General features: G+C 43.8%; 1 protein-coding gene across 3 annotated transcripts in view; it reads right to left on the bottom strand.

Annotated features, from left to right (window-relative positions):
• Window positions 1–6,685: 6,685 nt before the first annotated feature.
• LOC111852086 (probable ribonuclease ZC3H12C) overlaps window positions 6,686–17,378 on the bottom strand; it is a 29,384-nt gene continuing 18,691 nt past the window's right edge. For all 3 annotated transcript variants that reach the window (XM_072700370.1, XM_072700371.1, XM_072700372.1), the window contains 4 exons: window positions 15,292–15,431; window positions 13,801–14,035; window positions 12,496–12,602; window positions 6,686–12,412 (listed from right to left, as the gene is read on the bottom strand). In XM_072700370.1, coding sequence (XP_072556471.1) covers window positions 11,145–12,412; window positions 12,496–12,602; window positions 13,801–14,035; window positions 15,292–15,431 — 1,750 coding nt within the window. In that variant the 3' untranslated portion in view covers window positions 6,686–11,144. The remainder of the gene's footprint in view (window positions 12,413–12,495; window positions 12,603–13,800; window positions 14,036–15,291; window positions 15,432–17,378) is intronic.

Below are 17,378 nucleotides of genomic sequence, written 5' to 3'. Positions count from 1 at the left end.
ACAGGGTTCACGCAAGACGTGGGCAAACACATGCGCGCTAATAGGGAAATACAACTTATCAAAAACAAATACATACGAGGGGCTATTTTCATATCGGCTATAACACGGCTGTGATTATCTTCATCAGTTTAGAATCGTGTGAATTCCTCATAAAACACTATACATGGGGTTCAACGGCAGTAGATATCGTTTTTGATAATATTCATTGTTACCTGTCGTGCAAATGTGAAGTGAAAGTGATTAGTTGCAATTGTTGACACACCACAGCACACAGTGCACAACAGCAAAATGTGCCCTCTGCATTTAACCCATTGTCATCATGCTGCTTTTCAGAGGGTTGCGCAACCTGAGCTGCAAAGAAAACGGAAGTATAATCTAAAAACTTACCTAATTAATCACAAAAATAAAAATAACAATGAAACTCAATGAAAGCATTCATGAGGCAGTCACCTATTACAACTTGCCCAACAGCAGATAAAGTGATGTTGCCTAGCTGTTCCAGTCTGTGCCCACGTTTTAATTGCTGCTCTAGAAGTCCAGAAACAGGCGGTTGGTATCAGCATTATGATGATGAACAATGTTTCTCATCACATATGCAGATGGACTCAAATTATTAAGAAAATACTTTTTTTTTATTTTTTTTTATTAATTTTAGCAAAAAACTGCTCCACAACTTGACTGTTCAGCCAACCCTGTAAGTCTGGAACAAGCCTGATCCTCCTTAGAATGTTCTTGGGCTCTTTTGTATTGCCCTCATGAAATTTGTCATAAGGGACATAGTGCTGAGACAATCCAGAGATGGGATGGACATTTTCCTCTGGATTTTCTGCTTTTACTTGCAGCCATGGAAGGGACACCTGCAGTTTTCATTAAATCGGTCGTACACACAGTACTGTCTAACTTATCTGTGGACAGTTTACTACAGAGTTTTACGCGCAAAACACAGTGTAATGTGTTATCAGCTAATATTGCTAATAATAATAATAATAATAATAATAATTAACCGGGTTAGAACTGGATTTCATGCTTAGTTGGATTATTTGTCGGATTTAAGGTAGTCCGAGCTAAATGTAAGTGAATGAAGATAAATCCCATTTAAACTGAGGTACCTTAAATCGGACAGGTTGTCTGGCTAAGCAAGAAATCATGCTCTTTGAAACGGGTCCCTGGTACTGTTAAACGGCTTTCCGACTTCTTGTACTAGAATGTGTTTAACTTGTGTGTGACATCATTCCCAGTTCCGACCACCGAGGTAAATGGAACGCAGCGTTAGACTCTGTAAAAAGGCTGGTATCACACACAAGTTTGGAGAAGAAGGTTGAGAATGTTGTGCGTAACATCTGCTTCACTAGAGAACATCATCTGGAAATAAACTCTTTCCTCCCAAAGAAGTACGGGTCTGGTCTAGTTCATTGCTTAAGGCTGAAACAATGGAATCTAACAATGCATAATTATTCCTTAATTATGTTACTCTGGAAAAAAAACATGGCTTATCATTTCCATATTAATGGAGTTCCAAAAATCCTCAACATCGCGTTTACCTTCAGAGTCTTCTGGGGGTGTTTTGTGTCACTCCCTGTAAATGTCACAAATGATCATGCAAATGCATACAGAATATATTTTGAAAAGTTAATGAACATGAAAAGGACTTACCTGCCAAGCTGAAAACACCTTTTCTGTGTAGATCCATTATTACTGCAATGGGGTGAAACCCACAGTTGATACAGGAATAGTTGTCGTGGGTGTCAGTCAATGCCACAAAGTGACAAATCTTAGATGGTGGCCCGTTAAGTTGCAGTGACCTCTCTAGGTCCACACCGAGGTCCACGTACCAAGCCCATTCTGAAGCAGATGAAAACCTGGCCCCCATCTCTGCACTTCAGGAGTGCTTTGAGCACACTGACTGGGACATGTTTTGGGAAGCTGGAAGCTGGAAGCTGGAACTCTACCAACCTGGAGGAGAACACGGTGTAAGTGACCGGCTACATCAGAAAGTGCATTGATGACGTTACTGTCTCCAAGACATCATCACATGCCCCAACCAGAAACCATGGATGACTGGAGAGGTACGTTCGCTGCTGAGAACCCTAGACACTGCCTTCAGGTCAGATGACCTAAGGGCCAACCTGGCCTGGGCCATCAGCGTGACAAAGTGTGCACATACTCAAAGAATCCATAGCCACTTCCAAGACAGTGGGGATGTACATTACACATGGCAGAGCATCCAGGCCATCACCAACTATAGGCTATCTATACCTGCCTGTGATGGTAAGGCCTGCGGATGATACAATTGTGGTGTGTCTGAACAGTGGGAACGACGAAGCGGCATACAGAGAGGAGGTGCAACAGGCATACAAAGGAGATCATCCAGAGTATCAAGTTCCTTGGTGTTAACATCACAGAGAACCTCATGCGGACCCTCAACACCAGCTCCATCACCAAGAAAGCCCAGCAGCGTCTCTATTTCCTGCAGAGACTGAGGAATATCTGCCCCGCCAATCCTCACCACGTTCTACAGTGGGACTATAGAGAGTACCCTGTGTAGCTGCATCATGGCTTGGTATGGGAACTGCTCCACCTCGGACCGCAAGACCCTACAGAGGATAGCAAGGACCATGGGAAGATCATTGGGGTCTCACGCTGCCCTGTGTCAGACATCAACTCGTCACACCACATCCGCAACGCCACCAGCACTGTGGACGACCCCACACACCCCTCCCACACCCTCTTCTCCCTCCTTCCATCTGGCAAAAGGTTCCGTAGCATACAGACCTTCACAGCCAGGATGGGAAACGGTTTCATTCCTCAGGCTGACAGACTTCTGAATCAGAAGTGAATTACGAACTGTATTTCATATACCATTATATACTGCACACTCTGTCTCCTGCTGCTACTATTGTTTGCACATTTATATATTTACTATTTATTGCTGTCTTGCTGCTAAAATACAGTTTATGCCATAATACTGCATCTGCAATAATACCGTTTATTCAAATATCCATTCAGACTGGCTCGGTTACTACTTTGTCGACTGCACTGTATGTTGTCTTGTCCTGTATATTACACTTGTGTAGTCTTGTGTTGTTTCTGTCCTTTTATTTTTGTGCACCTTGATCCTAGAGGATAATGTTTCATTTCACTGCATACTGTGTATGTGGCTGAAATGACAAACAAACTTGCTTGACTTGACAATATGCATGAAATATGGTGTCCCAGGCAGGAAACCTCTCCTGCCGTAAATCCTCCAAAGAGTTGATTAGCCTTCTTCTAAAGAAATGAGGCAATGATAGTGGTCATGCATTAAATGTTTATATGTCATTAAAGGACACACAATTCATAAAAATCAAGATGACCATATGCAGTGATTAAATTCCAGAATTTACCACTTGACCAAACTGTGAACCCCTCAATGCTGTGTCAATGTAATTTACAAATTAAAACATTAAAACAATTTGACATGTAACCAAGCATACCATAAATATATATATGCTACCCCAAAATACATTATTCTCTAACTTGTAAATTGCAAAGTTCTAGAGCGACAACTTATGTGGTCGTTATAGTTGTGAAGCCCGTCTTTCCACTCTTGGTACCTATCGATGATGTAGCACTGAGGACACTTCCACTGGTACATTGAAATACCTGCAAAAAATATTTCATTGTGAAATCACCACATATCTTTTATTCCATGTTAAGTGTTACTACACTGTTAGTCACTGAAATGCTCACTGTCTGTGCTGTGTTTGTAATCTGTACAGCATCTTCTAGCGTGGGGTTACCTGGGCACAACTGGCACATTGTTTCCAGGGGCATAAACTTTGTTGAGTAAGCAGTTTTATTCATCTGTACTACATCTTTTTGCAAGGTGGATGGAATGTTTTTTCTTTGTAAATGTACTGGACACTGTGCTTCACAGCATTAATGTCTGTATATATGGAACCTCTGAAATGTTGTTTCTGTGTTTGAAACAGAAACAAATTTTGCAATGCAATTATGGGGACAGGAAGTTCTGTGCTTAGTGCGTGCACAATGCCAGGTGTTGTTTTGGATATTGTAGGTTACAAATATTCTCCAGTTTCAGGCTCATGAATGGACAGGCAAATCTGTGATGATGATCTGCCTAAATCAAGCAACACACAAAGTGGCACATTAGCCCTCTGGGCAGCTTGCTGTGTCTTTACACAGACGGCAACCCTGGACTCCCCTCAAAAAATAGGCACCATTTCCATTAGAACAGCTTAATTCAGAGCCACCTATCTTTACAATAATCTAGTGACTGGATATGTTCACACATGCTGTGGCTTAATCCACTCCACTGAGCCAGCGAATGATATTGCAGATATTCCTCTAACTGACACATGATGTCATGGCCTTTTCCCCAGGCTGATACATGATGTCATGGCCTTTTCCCCAGGCTGACACATGATGTCATGGCCTTTTCCCCAGGCTGACACATGATGTCATGGCCTTTCCCCAGGCTTTTCTCTGTACATGTAATAGCACTGAAAATCCATGGCCACATTTTCTGCACAGCAAATACGCCATTTTTTTCATCAACACACACACACTTTAAAAGAGATGTTTGTGTAATGTATTTTGACACAGGCTTCCTTAATATGTGTGTGGGCAGGTTTGTCCTGTATAAAGAAAGACTGCAATGAAGGCATTTCACTGTCTTCAGATGTGCTTCAGTTCTAGATGGTAAAGGTAGGAGGGAGTATGAATGTTCAAGCATAATAGGAGAACCTGTAGATGGCAGCTGAATCAAAACCGTAGAAGGTGCAGAGTTCATTGATACTACAACAGTACTACTGTAGATGCAGGGACCATGGGTGTAACATCTGTAGTAGAAGGTGTAGAGGCCATGGGTGTAACATCTGTAGTAGAAGGTGCAGAGGCGATGGGTGTAACATCTGTAGTAGGAGGTGCAGAGGCCACAGGTGTAACATCTGTAGTAGGAGGTGCAGAGGCCACGGGTGTAACATCTGTAGTAGGAGGTGCAGAGGCCACGGGTGTAACATCTGTAGTAGGAGGTGCAGAGGCCACGGGTGTAACATCTGTAGTAGGAGGTGCAGAGGCCATGGGTGTAACATCTGTAGTAGAAGGTGCAGCGGCGATGGGTGTAACATCTGTAGTAGGAGGTGCAGAGGCCACGGGTGTAACATCTGTAGTAGGAGGTGCAGAGGCCACGGGTGTAACATCTGTAGTAGGAGGTGCAGAGGCCACGGGTGTAACATCTGTAGTAGAAGGTGCAGAGGCCATGGGTGTAACATCTGTAGTAGGAGGTGCAGAGGCCACGGGTGTAACATCTGTAGTAGGAGGTGCAGAGGCCATGGGTGTAACATCTGTAGTAGGAGGTGCAGAGGCCACGGGTGTAACATCTGTAGTAGAAGGTGCAGAGGCCATGGGTGTAACATCTGTAGTAGAAGGTGCAGAGGCCATGGGTGTAACATCTGTAGTAGGAGGTGCAGAGGCCACGGGTGTAACATCTGTAGTAGAAGGTGCAGAGGCCATGGGTGTAACATCTGTAGTAGGAGGTGCAGAGGCCACGGGTGTAACATCTGTAGTAGAAGGTGCAGAGGCCATGGGTGTAACATCTGTAGTAGAAGGTGCAGAGGCCACAGGTGTAACATCTGTAGTAGGAGGTGCAGAGGCCATGGGTGTAACATCTGGAAGAGGCCGTTGGAATGATACTACAATGCATTTCCATAACTGTTCTCTGACCGATAGCGCAGGTGCAGTGACCCTCATCATGGTATGAGAGTGTGCCTCAACAGATGTTTTTGTCTGCAAGACAAAAAATATTTCATGTAGTGGAAATTGTATTAAATAAGAAAGTAAAACAGAAAGTTGAATAAGTACATCTAATTATCTGAGTATTGAGGATATGAACTTGTACACCAAGTTAAAATATTTGACCTTTAAAAGGACCGTGGAGATTACTGCATTGGAAATGGAATGTTCATGCCTTTGAACTGAATAGCATTCTTCATATGGGCATGTACATGCCCCGCAGCCTCAGCCTTCTTTGCTGGCTTGAAGGTTGGGGAAATAGGGCAGAGAAAATGCAACAAGTGAAAACCTGACTGAAAACTACTGGCTGTAAACCAGCATCAAAAATGGATATGCCCATTTTTTTAAATATAATAATTCTCATATATAGGACTAATCACCACATAATGCCTAAAAAACACGTTAAATAAAGTTGTCTGGTTTGCTAAACCTAACCTAATGCAGGGCTAGTAGTTCATGGGGGAAAAAGGCTAAAAACTGAACAAAAATGGCATAGTGATGACTTTGAAATCAATTACACTGTCTTGTGTCCTGTTACCTCCAGATGTACATCAGTGTTTTCTGGCTTCACAAAGTTCTAAATTTCTGAGTTTTTGTTTATTGCATTGTGAACTTGAAATTGTGTGCCATCTGTTACATAAATGCTACAACAAATACGGTATTTGGCCTAAGAACAACAGTAGAAATTTTCAGTTTCAGCAGGCTGGTTGTCAGGCCACTTATCACCTCCATGTCCCTGTGTCCCCAGAAAAATTTTTATTTTTTTTTAAATAGGCATGAATTCAGAAAAATTTAGAAAGCAGAATACTATTTGCTTTTTGAGGTGTTGTGCTTAATGCAACCTCCAAGGTAACCATTACTGGAAGTTTGAGGGGAATGACCAAGACGAACAGCCAATGCAAGTTTATTTTATTTTCAAAGCTCCCGATTCACAAATTCTTTTACAAAATACTTTACACAAAACCAAGCATTGGTTCACTGCAGACACAAGCATTGACCAAAGTAATTCTGGAAAATACACATTTCTGCACATGACTTTCAAACATAGTTTTGTGGAATTTGGTGTTTAACTTGAACTTTTAAAGCAGACCTGTGAAAGAATTTGAAACAACTTGACATGTTCAAATGACAATAGTCTTGGTGACACATTAGGATAAGTTTTACTGGCATGTTCTTGGACAGATGTCTCTTGAGCTGGACTGCTATCAAGAAGCAGCATATCTAATCAATTCACCTGAAGCTGGAATTATGCATCTCATAATGTAACTGTAATTAATCTAAACACATTGAATCATGAATTTAATATGCTATGCAAAATACTGGGGGGAGATGCATTTAATTTATTCAACCAAGTATAAACACAGAGCTACAAATGAAATGCAATATCAAGTCCTACTACTTGCTTCAATTGCTTATAATGTGGAAATAGGTGAAATGATGACACTGATGACATTGTGACACTAGAGTGAAGACATCTCTGTGCCACTTCACTACCAAGGGCAGGGTCAAGTTCTTAAGTTTCACCATTTATTCATACACAAATTTAACTGCAGTGTTTTGGGATAAATAAGGATTGTCTGCAATTAATTGGACTAATTAAATTGGGGGAACAGATTAAAACTAAATGCAGATGTACACAGATTTGGAGACATAGAATTGTAGGTGCTTGGCCTGCATTTCTGTTTTGTTTTCCAGGTTAGTTACGTTGTAGGCTAGGGTTGGGTGATAAAATGATAACGATAATTATCACAGGATAATATCCCTCGATATGAATGTGCCAAATGCTCAATATGTTTTCGATATTTCGGTGACTTGCTTTGCATCAGAAAAAGACATTTTCTATGTGATTACTTGTCAGGACCAGCAGCACAAGCACAACCTAGAAAAGGAAGGATCTATTCAACAGATAACAGAATGTATTAAGGCAGGTAGGCAGACAACTGACAAAAATGTCAAAACAGGTCAACTCGCCAGGAGAGCAAGCTGAGCAATAAGGGTAATCCAGCGAAATCCAAAAGGAAAGTCCTCAGGAAAATTCAATCCATGATAAATCCCGACAGTAACAATCCACACATAGATAACAGATATAACAGATAGAAAGAATGTGGTGGCGTTTTTGCAGCGATGACTAAAATAAGCTGTTCATCTTCTATCTCAGACTTGTGAAAGAGAAAATGCTGTTTGGTAGTGATGGCCAAAATGAGGCTTTGTGAACCATTTACGACTTTTTGAGACCACGTGGCGCTTTTTGTTTCCTTTTCGGCATGCTTTCAGACCTTTAATGAACAGAGGGCTCCATCTAGTGGGCTTAGAAAATATAGCTAATTGTTCTGAAAGCGTCATTTTGGTCAGTTTTTGTCACATTTGGATGATAGAGAATAGTTTATCTCAGGAGAATAGTTAGTTAACCCAGGAGTAAAAATCAACCTTTAAACTGGAAAGAACAATTTGCAATAATGACCAATATCGACCAATATGAAAAATTTTATCATGATAACATTTTTGCCCAATATCCCCCAGCTCTACTGTAGGCCTGGCAAAACAATGCACAGGTACACTAAGACTTGAGTATAACATCTGCCACCGCCTTTGGTTGTCATGGGGATTTAGCATCCCTGAACTCCTGCACTGTCAAGGTTTCTTTTTTTCTTTTTTTTTTTTTAAAGGAAAGACCTGTCAGGTACTTCCACAATGAAGCTTTTAATATGTTATACTCTACAACTAGAATAAAACTCCATGAAAGCAAACCAATAATAAATAGAAATTCATACACTCCACAAAATGCTACCTTTATGCTGAAATGAGCAAAAAGCATCTGTATCCTTAGTACTATACTGACACTAATTTGTATACACTGACACCTAATCTACTTGTAATGAGATATGTTATCCATTTAAAATGCAGAGCAGAGCTGAAACGAACGATTTCACCAAGAACAACCTAAAAATAATGTATGAAACATCCAGCAAAGCTACACAGTGAACATTACGCCAAGCAGCTGACAGCCTTTTACACAAGTTCTCTGGGACAGTAGTAAAGCATTAAGAAAAATAAGAGGAATAAACAGCTGAACACGGTTCAGATTATCATTGGGTGTGTCAATAAGCGCAATGCCATGTAGAAGCATTTACTGTACGCCCACCCCACCGCTCATCGCGACACATGGTGTCACGAAGCCAGGGGGGAAGGCTCTTCACGTTTAAAAAAAGGTGTTCATCACACATCATGCTGGTCTCTTTCATATCGACCCCCATGAAACCAAGTGGGCCATTAAAGAAAACAGGACTTCAAACAAAAACAGTTACCTGTCCTGATCGGTAATTACTGAGCATGCTGGAGACCTGGACTGCTTTGAGAATTTGTAATCGTTTCATGAATCCAGATTTCTTTCTGCAGCATTTTGTCATTAATTCCGATTCTGGCGTCAACTGTCCACATCAGCTGATACTCTCAGTTGCTACTGCTAATATTTCCTATTGCTACAGCTGCTAGGTCTACCTTAATGCTAACAACTGCACACCTACGTATATTACAGCGGCACACCAGGAGTGAATGGCATTAAGGAAAATAGGCCTCCAGCACTACTAACACTGACACTGTGATAATACATGTTGCTGAGGCCATGAATGGGTTTAAGGGATCTCAATGCAAATGACCCCTCCTGCAATCATTGTTCTTTCTAAACTTCCTTAATGTACAAGGAGCTTCTGCATCCAGCACTCTACCTCCCGCCAAACCCACCTCCATACTGTAATTATACAATGAAATGTTGCCCAAGACCTCTCTTTAACAACAGTTAAAAATGTGACTACTGTAAACTATCATAAACATTCATATATACTGTGTACATGTGTATCTCTCATATATTAAAAATCTGTAATTAACTTAATAAGATACAATTTGTATCAACTGTAAAAGGGTTTCTTATTATTAAGCCCCCAAGGTTTGTGTAGCGGTACGGTCTCTCCTGCCAGCTAGGAGGAAACCACCAAACGAAAGTCTGACAGCTATGTGGCGGGTAGGCGAGTCCTTCCCGCTGTGTGACGGAGATGGTTCCCCCAGCATCACCCGAGCGCAGGTGCACAACCACGGTGACGGCTTCAAATTCCAACCCCAGAAATATTTAGGTGGGGAACAGGAATGCAGATAACTTCAGAGTGAGCTAGCAAGCACTGACCCCTCTACACATTTGGTCACCGTTTTGCTGGACAGCAGTAAATCCAAAGCGACACACACATCCATCTCCATAAGTAACCTAGACAGGGCATACCCTTGCCGGTTTCTATGACAACACCTTTTGTAACTTTACTGTAACAAAAAACATGACAAACAACATAACAAAAACAAAGCATAAAAGAATAATAATGATCAAATAAATTAAGCAATACATTATAGTGCATCAACCACACGGGCTTGCATATCCTCAAACAGCATAAGTCTTGTGATTTCAATGGCATCTTGTTTTTGGGAAGAAATTTCATTTTTTTACAATAAAAAGAAATGATGCAAAGTGAGTAGAAGCGATGGATTGTAAAGAGGACAGCCAATCCCCTGGCATCAGGGACTGTCAAGGCATTCTGGGTAAAAACAATATCTGGCGTATACAAAAATAAATACATCATTAAGGTGACTTGGGGTTAGGGGTCATCATGTGTATTTCATTACCCTGTAAATCACAGCAGATGGCTGAAACTGGAACGTTTTCATCCTGAGCACCCAAACCTTGATCACAGTTAAACGGCAGTAAACAGTTTTAGCTTTACTATGTCAAAAAAAACCAGTTAAATTGATTTGGCCAATTTTCTATTTCCTACCCTCTGCCTTGGCGCCCGGCGCTCTCTGATGAACCACAGCAAACCTACAGCCTCGGGCTCATGTGATCTGATTGCCAGGATTTTCTGCTTCTGTCTTACGTTGGATAAACATCAATGGAAAAGTGCCTTAAGGATCAACACCTCCTTGCTAAAACTCATTTTACAAAAAAAATGAAAATTAAAATTAACACAATTTGCGAAAATAAATAATAATAAACTGACTTTTCTTTCAGTACACACACACACACACACACACACTATTAAAAGCCCTCTCTATGAACAAAACTTTGCCAGCTGTGCAGATACATTTAGGCAATTTTTTAAAAATTAAAACGATGGAAAGCGACAGTCTTCTGCAGCCAAGTGCTACTGTTGGCCTGCATGTGCACTGGGGCCTCAGTGCCACCTAACCCCATCACAGTAATGAAGACCATGTCACCTGTCACCCCCATAATGCATCACTAATGCGAAGCAGCCTGTGGCCCAGGAGAGATGCAGTGATTCACTAAAGGAGAACAGGAGGAGCCCCAGCCCTCCTCAGTACCCCGAGGATTTCTCAGCCAGGATCGCTGCCGCCAGTTCCTGTGGATCCGTCACATGGGGGTTCCTACCCATCACCAGCCGCACCAGTTCTGGGGGAAAGATGTTGCAGAGATTGACGAAGACCTTCTCCCGCACATCCTGGTAGCGGCTCAGAGGGGGCGGCTCCGCCGGTGGGTGGCTGGGGTTGGGGGAGCGGCCCCAGGGCTGACGCCAGGCCTGCTCGCGGTTTTCTGGCGCATTCTGAAAGGCAAAGGGTTGGTAGCAGGGCTGGCTGGGTGGGGGCGCTGGCATGGCTGGGGGGGGGCGGTGGTGGCCGTGATACGAGTCCCAGCTGCTGTAGGGCCCCCCTCTCTGCAGCAGGGACTGCCGGTAGAGGCGGGAGTCGGAAATGCTCTCGGCACGGGTGGAAGCCAAGCTGCGGCCGGGGGGGGAGGCTGGGGGACGTGGGGGGGTCAGGGGCAGCGAGGTGCAGTCGCTGTGGCAGCCGGAGCTCACCACCGGGTGTGTGGGCATGTAGGGCAGCGAGCGCTTGTCCTCACGGCCAAAGCCCTGCGCCCGGCCCAGGCCCTCAGTGTGCCGGTGGTAGTACTGTGCCGAGAGAGCAGCGGGGGGGGGGGCATACATGTAGGAGTGGGGGTAGCCGGGGTACTGCGGGTAGCGGCGGTGGTGGCGGCAATTCAGGTCATCCAGGGGAGGGTCTGGGGAGAGCACACGGCTGCGCTCGCCAAAGGAGTCGGAGCCACTGCTGCCGCAGCTGACCCCCCCCTCGCTGCCGCAGTCGGATGGCTCGGAGCCCCCCCGCAGAAGGGCCGCCTCTGTCGCCAGGCCCAGCGATGCACAGCCGCTCACCACCGAGTAATAGCTCAGGTCCGGCGAGTCACAGCGTGGGTACACTTCCGAGCAGGAGAAGGAGGCAGCGCCCCCTACAGGCTGCGGCCTGGTGTCCTGCGGAAGAGCACAGGCCAGGCCCTGGCTGGGGGGGGCGCTGCTCCTCCGACGCGTCTCCCCTTGCGTGCCGTCGTCCAGGTCCCCACAGGAGTAGGCGCGCACTGCAGGGTCCGACTGCCGTTTGGAGCCGGGCCGCTTGGCGGCGTCCGGCCGGGGGGCACAGGGGGCGCTGTGGCTCTTCACCAGCACGCCGTCACCCAGGCCCCTGGAGCTCCGGGCGCTGGCACGCAGCTCATCGGCCACTGAGCGCTGCGGCTGCGGGCCCCTCTCCGGATGGTGGAATTTGCATTTGTGCCCGTAGGTGCACTTCTTACCTGGGGGGGACAACATCGACGTAAGTAAGGGCACGAGTGGGTCTGGGAAGGCGAGCTCGCAGCGGGCGGGACGCACGGCTCACCGTAGGGACACGGCTGCTTTCTGTGCTCTGGGAGCACGGGTCGCTTGCGCAGGAAGTTGTCCAGGCTGGGGCCGTGTCGCCCCAGTGGGTCATCGGGGGGCATGAACCTGCGCAGGCGCAAAGCTCAAAGGTCAGAGGCCACATCACATAAGAATGATTTGCCTCACATCATCAGTGGCATGTTGTCATGACAATGGGGAGAAAGGGGCACCCAGACTGCCAGCATCATTTAATGATGGCCGGCACTGTTCAGATGAGTGCAAGCTTAGTGCATCACTTAAAAATTAATCTGTTGGATAAATTTAAAAGAATTTAAATTAAAAAGAACCAAATCTGAAAGAGTATTACAGTATTAATATGTGCAGTAGCGGCATTAACCGTCTGGAGTCGACGGCATCGTCGGCGATGCCGCGTATCTTTCTTGTGTATTTCAGTTCATAACTCGCTGAAATCTTGATATAGAAACATGAAAAAAACACTGACTAAATCCGTAATCTGTCTTCTTTTCAAAACGCCCATTGTCGGAAGTATTAAAGTTTTTAAAATTAGGTTAAATCAGCAAAAAGGGAAACCATGTCACCTTTCTTTTACCTGCGTCGGGGGCGTGTAGTACCGCTCTCACCCGAAGATCGCTATTCACATTCTAAATAGCCGCATTAGCGCGTATTCAAATCGCATTCGCATGGTAATTTGAGGAACAAGGCAACGGTGAAACGCGATCCAGATACATCCCCATCAGAGCCATTAAAGGGGGTTGGGGATGTGGCCAGGTGACAATGGCTCATTCATACACATGAAAGTTGCTACATATTCAATGAAAGGAGCCAGAAATAGTTACATGAGTTAGGTTTTTCTTATTTATTTATCCAACTGAATGTTGCATCTACACCATTTAGTCATCTTCAGGTACACAAGACTTTGGTGATCAGATATCTGGCATCAAAAAAAACTGCCAGCATTGCTTACTATGTACTTTTATAATGTGTCTGCAATTGTTCCAAACTGCATTTTGCAATGTCTATACTTTGATGTCAAATTACAAACTTCACATAAATCTGACATATTTACAAAGTACACTAAGATTAAGATGAGTTTTATGCCAAAGCAAATATATAAGAAATAGTTTATTTGCCATGAATTAAGTTTATGATATTGAATGAAATGTGTGACCATGCCCCAAGTCAGTGAAAGTGTGTCCCCTGCCCCTAGACTCCAGAGGGTTAAGCACTAAACCACCGCATCAGGCACATGATTGATAAATGATCACCATCATCATCGCTGAGGCCAGCACCAGCCCCCCCTTACTTGTCGTTGACAAAGGAATACATGAGCAGCCTCTCGTCGATGAACTTCTTCCACTCAGGCTTCTCATTGGCCAGGTCTCTGTAGTTATCATTGGACACAATGATGCCGTCAGACTCATGCGCCAGCTTGACGATAAAGCGGTCATCGTAGCAGACGACGCGCCGGCCCTGGACGCGCCGCGACGGTGTGAACACCAGGATCTTCTCCTTCTCTAGCCGCCGCAGAATCTCCTGGTCTGCAGCACAGAGAACATGGCAGTGAAGCCACTGATATGGTATCCTTCAGTTTTAAAGTGTTACTCTAAACTGATACGATGACTATGTTCAAAGAGTAAAACAGAGAGGTCACTATGTTTTATGTTAAACTTAGTGAAATGGTAACATGTTTGCAGTTTTAATTACTAAGACCTAATTTAAAGCATAAAATCAAGGACCAAACAATGAATTATCAACCCTCCATCTATTTTCTATAACCATGTGTCTAGTACAGAGTCACAATGTGCCAGAAAACACAAGCTAAGGGGAACCTGGACAGGATGTCCTGTTCACTGAAGGGCAGACACACACACACACACACACACACACACACACAAACACAAACACACACACACACACACACAAACACACACACACAAACATACACCACAAAATCTAATTTTCTGGCATTACTAGGATGTACTGTTAGAGGAGTAAACAATAAAAAGTTCCTACTCCAGAAAAAGTTACACATCTGTAGACCGGTTGCTCAGGATTTTTCAGAAGTTAAACATTCATACAATATCTGTGCATTGTATTTTGGGACTGCAGGAAATAAAGGGCCAGACTGAGTAGTCAGATAAATATTACATTTGCATCTAGGAATCCTTCATAGAGAATTTGTAAATATTAAAAAACTTAAGTTATTCACATATCTAGCTGCTTGACCTGGTCATTGTCATGGGGGGAGGGGGGTGTAGCAGGGGGCACAAGACTGGGGTACACCCAGGGCCCCACTGCAGGGCAGGCAGGCACACACACACTGTGCAACCTGGAGATGCCAGGTAGCCTAATGGCGTGCTTTTTAATTGCAAGAGAAAACTGCACCCAAACATGCAAGCTCCACCTAATACAGAGGGATTTGAACCTGCAGCCCTGAATACGTGAAGCAGCAGCATTAACCACTAAACCACCACATCATGTGCATGACTGATAAATTAAACTTGTAGGAAAGTCAGTGTTTATTATCACCATATACTTGTCCTGTTCTATCTAGAAGCCACCCTGCTTACAAGTAAAGCCGTTAACACTGTTAACACTCTAACTTTCTTTTGAGCTGATATTCCTTAACCAATTTTCATTCATTCATTCCCTTATTTATTTTTGCATGTCTTATATTAATTATGGAAAAGTCTTGAGTCACAAGCACTGTGATGCGGTTCCTCCTTTGCGGATGGGGTGTGAGTGAGGCGCCTTGCTGGCTGCAGTAAGAGGCGTCTCTCCTGACTGAGCCCACCTGTAATAAGTGCATCTGGGCGTGACTGCTCCTTCCTCCAGGCCGGCACAAACACAGTGACGTCCCTGTGTCCACGGTCCCGAAACCAGTCCACTGCCAGCTGGATACCTCGGCAGGAAAATACTTCTTTGTTGCCATGGCTACAGAGAACACAAACAAAAGTGTTTTGAATCCTGGCATGTTTGTATCCTGCCCAAGTAAATGTTTTATGGTTATGCACAATGACTCATATTGTTTTAGCCACGTGGAGCCTTTTCTGGATGGAGTGTTATAGGCATGCAGTCAAAACCTATGTGTGACAGTGACGGGGCACAAGTTAATGCTTTCCTAAGCAACATTCAAATGTTTGAATAGGGTGCTACTGTTACACCCTTGTGAGATGTAATATACAGAATGATCACACTAACAACCAAGTGGCATAAACAAAACAAAGTCACATGTGGCCACTAAACACGTGTATGATGCAATGTGCTCAGTATCAGAATAGGCTCACAGCTTAGACCTTCTAGCCAACAGCTGTTACACGTTTAATCATAATCAGCACAGACATAATGCCACTGCGCTACACCACTGTACGCACACGGCTGAGTACCAGGAGAAATTAATGCAGAGTTCATAGGAATCACTAGCAGCAATATAAAAACTATCCAATGTGAGGGCTTTCATTCATCTGCACAAGATGAGGTACATCACACACACACACACACACACACACACACACACACACACCTGTACTCATATCTTTATGGAGACTGTCCATTCATTTCTATGGACAAATCCCTAATCCCAGCAATGTCAACCTTAACCCCTACCCAGCCCTAACCTTAACTATAAGTAACCAAACAAAATATAAGTCTTTTGGCATTTACAGTTTTTTGATTGCAGTCACAGACCTTTGTGGGGACCTGAAAAGTGGTCCCCACAACATCAAAAAACAGGTTTTTATGACATTGTGGCAGACATTTGGTCCCCACAATGTAATATAAACCTAATCCACACACACACACACACACACACACTTGGAGCCTATGCTAAGCAAGCTTTCTCTAAGTGCCACAAGGGTCCGGACACCTGCATGGGTTACCAGTCCATTGTAGGGGACACACCTTCACAGGTACTCACACACAGTCACATATTACGGGCGATTGAGGGACTAATTAACCTAAGTGCACATCTTTGCAATGCAGGAGGAAACTAGACACTCAGGACACCCATGCAACATGCAGACTCCCACAGAGCAGGGCCAGGATCCAGACCCCTAACCCTGAAGATGTGAGCTAACAGTGCATGTCACCCTAATACACAGGGTGGCCCGTGTTAAAATAGGCCGGCATCTTAAATACTAGACAGAAGACACGATACTAGACAGAAGACACACGTATGAAGAGATAGAAACATACAGGTATATGAAGATAATTACAATATTATAAAATTGACATGTATATGTTTAGGCATTTCAGTGTATCTGATGTTTTTTTTTTCATTTTTAAAGAAAATACACAAAAATAACTGGATCTCACTGTGACCAGAAAAGCAAAGCTAATCCACCAGCCTCCTCATCAGCAGCCCTGCAACTATGAATTCAAGGCTGATCAAGGACAATATTCACCACATGTTTGCAGAACTGATGGATCCACTTCACACCAGTGCAGAAGCAGAACAAGCAGAGTCACTACACAGCTTCCAAGCTGAGAAAAGAGCAGCTGACAGTCTGACTCTCAACTGTACACATCTTTGTATAAAAGCGGTTGCTAAATAAACAAACTGAAATTGTATTCCACCAATAAGGATACAGCGTCCCCCTTATCCCAATCCTCCCAAAAACTGCAGTTAGTCTAGCAGTAAAATCCTTTAGCGACCGTAACTCTAACTCCACATACTGCAGCCTACCCTCAATTTAGGTTACCAATGCATTCCTCCCAATTGGAAATTCAAAACATTTTAAATGGAAAAAACGGTATCCAGCTCAAATGGAAAAAACCCTGACAACTTTCCCAAATATCAGTAGAACAACGAAATTGTTACAAATACTTACAAATTACAAATTTTGCTATTTTTACTAATAATAAAAATTTTACTATTTACTG

Source organism: Paramormyrops kingsleyae, chromosome 16, assembly GCF_048594095.1.
Source record: "Paramormyrops kingsleyae isolate MSU_618 chromosome 16, PKINGS_0.4, whole genome shotgun sequence".
Classification (NCBI taxonomy): Eukaryota; Metazoa; Chordata; class Actinopteri; order Osteoglossiformes; family Mormyridae; genus Paramormyrops; species Paramormyrops kingsleyae.
The sequence above is the reverse complement of the archived record's forward strand: the minus strand, read 5'-3'. Positions and strand labels throughout refer to the sequence as shown.